The following is a 6,741-nucleotide window of genomic DNA, read 5'->3' as shown; positions in this document are numbered from 1 at the left end:
TCTTATGTGTCTTTGGATGTCTGAAGGATGCTGGGGGTTTGGACTGGGGTCTTGGTGCTCAGGGAGGGGACAGTGGGGAATCTGTCCAGAAAGAGTTACTGGGTTCAGATCCGGGGAGTATCCTGTAGCTGAGTGTAGCCACCCTGGCAGGGGCAGTGACTCAGAGCTTGCAGGTTTTCGATGGTCAAACATCTTAGCTCTGTTGTCAGCATGACCCCCTAATGTCCCCAGTTTATTCAGCCTGTCTGTGGTCATGTCCTTGAATTGTCCCCTCACATCCTAACTTTGGCCACCACGCAAACGTCACACAGCAGAGGTTTGAAATCACTCGTGCATTGAGACTTGTGCCTGCTGCCCTTGGGAACCTGGCTGCCACGGCCACACAGAATGCCCCGGTTAACCTGCCAGGTGATGAAGGGACATGTAACCCAGTTACCCTTGACATCCCAGTCTACAGCCAGCTGACCCTTGGAAACAGAGGGGACGGGCTGCTAAGTTTTGGAGTGGTTGGTTATATGGTGAGAGGTAATTGGCACAGACCTGTTCCCTCTGTCTCTGAGATGTGGTCAGCATGACCCAGTGATTAAACTATTTTTTTTTCTTGGTGGTACTGGGGTTTGAATTCAGGGCTTCACACTTGTTAGGCAGGTGCTTTACCACTCGAGCTGCTCCACCAGCCCTTCATTTTTTTCTTTTTTTTAGTTATTTCTTGAATATGGTCTCATGTATATTGCCCTGAATCGGCCCAGTCTGAGATTCCCCCTACTAAGTCTCCAAAGGGCTGGAATTACAGGTGTGAACCACCACACCTGCTTTTGATTAAACTCAAACTCTGCCACTTTTCAGCTGTGTGACCTTCGATGTGACACCCTTCTTCTGAGTCTCAGGTTCATCTCCTAGAGCAAGAATGGCAATAGAAGTGCCTGTCATGTGGCGCTGTCTTGAAGATAAAAAGAACCAGCCCCTGGGATGCCATGGTGACCTCGTGTGCTGTTTGTGAAACCTGCTGGCCTCTCAGCTGTGTGACCCTAGGGCAGGACTGTACTTCCTGGCCTGTTTGGTTGGGTGAGGCTGTGTGACAAGCTCTATCCCATGAGTTGAAGGTGTTAAGCCACTTCTGGGCCACAGCTTTTAATCACAGGCAGGACTTTCCTCACCCCTTTCCTTTGGCACAGAAACTGGCCACGTTCAAGTTGGTGACTGGTGTCGTGAAGGAAACCATTGAGCTTTTGTGAGTGGCTGCTCCTTTGCAGAAATCCACTCCCTTCCATCCATGGAGGGGAAGTTTGCTCCCATGCCTCATGATAATGGCTTTGGCCAAATGACTCTCACTCAGTGGAATGTTACCAGTCCTAACCTCAGAAAGGTCCTTAAAGCTGGGTGTGGTGGCTCACACCTGTAATCCCAGCTACTTGGAAGGTGGAGATCAAGAGGATGGAGGTTTGAGGCCAGCCCAGAAAAAAAGGTTACTGTGATAGTCATTTCAACAAATAAGCAGGGGGTGGTGGCTCATGCCTGTAATCCCACCTACACAGGAGGCATAGGTAGGAAGATCTCGGTCTAAAGGTTGGCCTGGGCAAAAAACATGAGACCCTATCTGAAAAATAAATAAAGCCAAAAAGGGTTGGGATGTGGTTCAAGTGGTACAGTGTCCACCGAGCAAACTCAAAACCCTGAGTTCAAACCTCAGTACCACCAAAAGTTACCACAAAAAAAGGTTTTGGTAGTACTGAGGTTTGAACTCAGGGCCTTCGCCTTGAGCCACTCCACCAGCCCTTTTTTTGTGATGGGCTTTTTTGAGATAGGATCTCATAGAACTATTTGCCTGGGCTGGCTTCGAACCTTGATCTTCCTGATCTCTGCCTCCTAAGTAGCTAGGATCACATGCATGAGTCACCAGCATCTGGGGTGGGAGGGAGGGACCTTAAATGCACTTGACTTTTGTACCTCTGTGACTCGCCATGAGGAACATTTGCCCGGGAGCCTCCAAAGGAGACAATTCCTCCTCCCAAGCAAACTCCAAACCAGCCAGCATGCAGCTAGAAGTGGGGTCACCCCAGCCACCCACAAATCCTTGGAAACAAGATGTGTGTTGTCCTAAGCTTGAGTCTGGGGATGACTTGTTACAGGGCTCCATTGCAGCACTAGTTGACTCACACAGCCACCAACACCAAGGAGTGTTTGTTACTGGAACATTGTCTAGTGTGACCCAATTGGTGCCAGTGGATGTCGCCTGTCAACTAATGGCCGGCCATTAAGTGGCAGGTATTATGATGACGACTATTTACTTGTTCTCTTAAATTGTGCTGCATGCTGTTAGTTTCCTTCCTGTCACATCTTACAACAACCCTACGAGGTTATGACCATTAATATCCACAATTGCCAGGCGCTGGTGGCTCACGCCTGTAATCCCAGCTACTCAGGAGGCAGAGATCAGGACAGTGATTTGAAGCCAGCCTGGGCAAATAGTTCACACGACCCTATCTTGAAAAAAACACAGCACGAGAAAGGGCTGATGGAGTGGCTTAAGGTGTAGGCCCTGAGTTCAAGCCCCAACACCACAAAAAAAAAAGAAAAGAGGGCATTACAGAAGAGGATTGGGACCCGTACCCTCATGTGTCCTACCTCCCACAGATGCATCATGTCTTAATGACTGAGGCTTGCTTGGTTATTTGTTTAATTTATAAGCACATGGGAGCTGCAGGCTGGAGACAGAGAGGTACAAGCCACATCCGCCTCAGTTCTTCACTCGGCCCTGCCAGGGGGCTGGGGGGCTGGAAGGCAGTCTGCACGGCGGAGGAAGTAGAGATAGGAGGCCGAGGGCACTTCGGCTCCAGGCTTGGTGTAGCAGGCGCTCTGGGTGGCACAGCCTCGTGTGGCAAACTTGGTGTTAAAAATACCTGGGGAGAGGATTCAGATTGGATGAGCCAGGGGTTCCATACCCCCCCACCTCCTCACCCGATTCTCTGGAGTCCCCTCCTCCGAAACCCAACAGCCTCCCCTTCCCTCTTTCAGAGATCAGGTGCCCTCACCAGCCTGCACATTGCCAGCGAAGTAGATACAGTGGGTTTCTTGGCCAACACAGCGGGTTGCCCGGGTTCCTGGGCAGGAGTCCTGGAAGGGCACGATGCAGGAGGGACACATAAGGCCGTTCTCAGTGCGGTTGTTCTGGGGCGCTGAGGACAAGAGGAAGCGTAAGGTAGCTAGGGACGTTTGAGCCCCTACCCCAACCTCCAAAACCCTGGGGAACACAGGGGTTGCTAGTGGACACTGCTATTTGTTTTGAGACAGGACTCGCTATGTAGCCTACGCTGGCCTTGAACTAGAGATTCTCCTGCCTCGGCCTCCCAAGTGCTGGGATTACAGGTATGTACCACCACGTCCAGCTTGGACACTGCTTTTTACAGGTAAGAAAACAGAGGCTCAGAACCAGCAAGGCGTTTGCCAGATGTCACAAGGCCAGCACTTTGTCCTTGGGGGCAGGGCCACTGGAGTGGGGGTGCACTGGCACTTACGGGGCACCGAGTCATGGTTGCAGCCGTCGCTCTGGCAGCACTGTGCGTTGGACACCATGTAGTCGTTGGGGCCCATGGTGGTGGATACGAAGCCAGAGTAGCAATCACTAAACTTCATGCAGGCCTTCAAGGTGTTCACCGACTTGCGGCCCTCTGCAGGGTGGGGACAGGAGCAGAGGACAGGTGGCACTGCCAAACCACTGTCCCACCACCTCGGGGATTTCCCCTAACCTTACACTACTTCAACCCCGCCGCTCCCTTGGGTAGTGGTCTCTTCCTGTCCCTTGCAGCCATCCTCCCTAACCTGCCTGGTGTGCTGTCTGGGGTGGTTTGTCCTTTGGTGCGACAAACCCGAGTTGGGTTTTGGTGGTCCCCCGTGGCTCCCAAGAGCCTGCCTGATGTGATCCCTTTCACCCACTGTACCCCACTCCACCATTCTCCTTGGAGTCTTTTCCAAGCCGCCTGTGGACACTCCGTGCCTGTATGAAGTGGTCTCTTCCAGCCGTCACCACTTTCCTCCCCCCTCCCATAGTCTCTTTCATCAAACCGCAGGATGCTGTCCCCCAAAGACTCATACCCACCTCCCCAGATCTCCCATCCATGCTCTCCTGGCTGTCCCCAGGTCTTCTCCAAGATGGTCTCTTCCAGTCTCCACGCCCCCTCCCCAGCCATGTATTGGTGTCTTCCAACCCAATTCCAATGCTTCCGCTCTTTACCCGGAGGAAGGGGGCAATCCCCAGCTCCTGTTTAGGGTAGTCTCTTTCATTTAGGTCCTCACCCCCTCTTCCTTCCATTTCACTCATCGGCCTTCCCTTCCCCTCCCCCTCCCCCATCTACCTCTTCTCCTTACGAGGATTTGCTCTGAATTTGGAGGTTCCTTTTCCTCTCCTGTCTTGGGTGGTCACTTCTCTTTCTTCCAACCCCAACATCACTTCTTCTCGTCTTGTCAGAAATGGTCTCCTCCCTGATCACATTCCCCCAGCCCAGCCCAGCCTCTTCCTTCCGAACTCCCCACCCCCATCCTACCTTTTCCCTGTTGGATTCTTTCCCTCCCACTATTTCGGTACGCACCCCCTCCCCCAATCTTCCTCTCTTTTGGACAGTCTCATTTTCAGAATCCCTGATGACACCATTCAATTCTCTTTCCTCCATCTCGCGACAGTCTTCCCTACTCTCCTGCCCCTCTCTGATATTCTTCCCGCGCCTGAGAACTGCAATGGTCCCCTGCCCCCGCCCCCGCCGAAGCCACGCCCCCTACTTGTGCTGGACTCGCCCACGAGGACCACGCATGCGTCCTTGCCGGCTTCGCACTTCTTCAGTTTTCCGCTGCACGTGTGCCCGGGGCCCTTACACACTTCGCAGCTTAGAGGGCACCCTGCAGTGTAGAGGGCGAGGCTGTGTCATGGGTCTTCTGACCGCGATTTCGACTTTGGGGTTCAGATGGGGGGAGGGAAGATGACTTTTGAGTCTTGAAAGAGGAGGGGCCGGCGTCTCGCTGGTTTTTCATGGGTGGGGCATTGACCACTGTCCAGGGAACTGTCCAGAGGCTGAGAAGGAAGCAATGCTGAAGCCAGGAAAGTGGCTTCCAGGGGCGGGAAGCGACTCCACCGTGGAGCCTGCTTACTTTAATTACAAGGCTGGGGACTTTGGACGCCAGGGTCCTCGGAGCCAGCTCGGGGGCAGGGAGGGGTCGTGGCAAAAGGTTTCCGTGGGCTTTTGTGAAACTTCAGGTCCAGCTGGTTCTTGGGTGTGGAACTGGCCTCCTGGCAGCTACCGCACAGGTCTCGTGGAGAGCAGGGGCTTAGCAGGGGCTACTGAGGCCGGAGTCTGTGTCCCAGGTCAAGGTGAAGGGACAGTTAGGACCAGGGAGACTGAGGGCATGGACCCCTTGGTCCTCAGCGAGGAGCACAGACACCTAGGTCCTGGGGAACGTGAGGGGCATGGACTGCTGCGTCTGGAGGGAAAAGGGGGCTGGAGACCCGAGAGTCCAAGAAGAAAGGAAATCTCTCTTCCTCTTGTTAAAAATTAATTATTCTTTAAAGATCTCCCTTTTTTTGGCGGTACTGGGGTGGTTTGAACTCAGGGCCTCACGCTTGCTAGGCAGATGCTCTACCTTTTGAGCCACTCAACTCAAAGATTGGAACTATTTTAGTCATGCTGTCATCTGATTTCCTAAAACTCAGTTATCTTATTTTGAGACCCTACGTACGGGACATAGGATTCAGAGCCCACCAAACCCTCTGGGGTCCCAAGACTTTTTCCCCCCTTACCCTCTGCCTCCTTCACGGACCCGAATTCCCACGATCCCTTCCCTGTCCCCTCTTGAGGGACTTTGCTGAATGCTCCCTAAAGTCCCAGAAAGAAGTCAAGGTCCCTTGTCACTTACCGAGACCCAGGAGGGTACAGAGCACCGTGAAGGCCAGCAGGAAGGTCCTCTGTCTTGTGGATGGCCTCATGGTGTGTGAGTCTACCGTCCCAGGTCCTCTGCCCTTATAGGGAGCCGAGGAGGGGCGGGTCTGGACCCACCTTCACCCTGGAGTGAGAAATAGCTGAGGTCAGAACCTAGGACAGTCCTCCGCAGCCTCGGGGTTGGGGAGGCGGAAGCAGCATCCAAAGGAACCCAAACATCTGCCCAGCCCTCCCTCCGCATAAACCCAGGAATCTGGACCTCCAACCCTCTCTTCCATCAGAACCCAGAAGGTCACTCCTGTTTTCTTACCTTTCCACCATCCATTTTTTTCCTTTCCTCTACGTCCAAGAGTGGAGTCGGGTCATTTGATACCCTGTGGGTGGAGAGCGGTTGCAAAGACTGGGATCCCCTCTCTTCTCGCTCCCCAACGAGGTTCCCAGCGTGGGTGGGGTCCTACCTGGGAGTGCCCAGCATGTCCAAGCTCGTCCTGCGGGGGCCGGGCGCCTTGTCTCCCATCCCTTCTCCTTCCCCGTACCTGGCTCACACTCGCTCTTCTGTGTTTAGGCTGACTTCAGCTCCGACCCCGCCCAGGGCTGCACCCTTGGGTCTCCAGGGCACTGAACAGAGGGGTGTTTGTGAGCGGCCGCAGGCGGACTAGGGAGGAGACAAATACCCTCAGGTCACATATTGGGAAATCGAGGCACTTGAGGAAGCGTGCTAGACTGAGTGTGCGTGTTTTTTCAAGCGTTGTGTTTTATTTAGGACCTTTCCCCTTTCTCTCTCTCTCTCTCTCTCCCCCCCAGGCATAGAGCTGAA

At 53.7% G+C, this 6,741-nt stretch overlaps 1 protein-coding gene across 3 annotated transcripts; it reads right to left on the bottom strand.

The window, feature by feature from the left end:
* Positions 1 to 2,660: 2,660 nt before the first annotated feature.
* Positions 2,661 to 6,374, bottom strand: Pinlyp (phospholipase A2 inhibitor and LY6/PLAUR domain containing). Of its 3 annotated transcripts, XM_074057449.1 has the most exons (7): positions 6,235 to 6,374; positions 5,902 to 6,048; positions 4,774 to 4,890; positions 4,097 to 4,258; positions 3,516 to 3,668; positions 3,033 to 3,176; positions 2,661 to 2,900 (listed from the first exon to the last, which is right to left on the bottom strand). In XM_074057449.1, the coding sequence occupies exons 2-7, from the start codon at positions 5,969 to 5,971 to the stop codon at positions 2,746 to 2,748; spliced, it is 801 nt and encodes a 266-aa protein (XP_073913550.1). In that variant the 5' UTR covers positions 5,972 to 6,048; positions 6,235 to 6,374; the 3' UTR covers positions 2,661 to 2,745. The 3 variants fall into 3 exon arrangements, with proteins under 3 accessions (XP_073913550.1, XP_073913551.1, XP_073913552.1); XM_074057450.1 differs by lacking the exon at positions 4,097 to 4,258 and having other exon boundaries at positions 6,235 to 6,371; XM_074057451.1 differs by lacking the exons at positions 4,097 to 4,258; positions 4,774 to 4,890 and having other exon boundaries at positions 6,235 to 6,373.
* Positions 6,375 to 6,741: the final 367 nt, after the last annotated feature.

The sequence above is a fragment of the Castor canadensis genome, chromosome 16 (assembly GCF_047511655.1).
Source record: "Castor canadensis chromosome 16, mCasCan1.hap1v2, whole genome shotgun sequence".
Lineage (NCBI taxonomy): Eukaryota > Metazoa > Chordata > Mammalia > Rodentia > Castoridae > Castor > Castor canadensis.
Note: the sequence above shows the minus strand (reverse complement) of the source record. Positions and strands in the feature narration are given on the sequence as shown.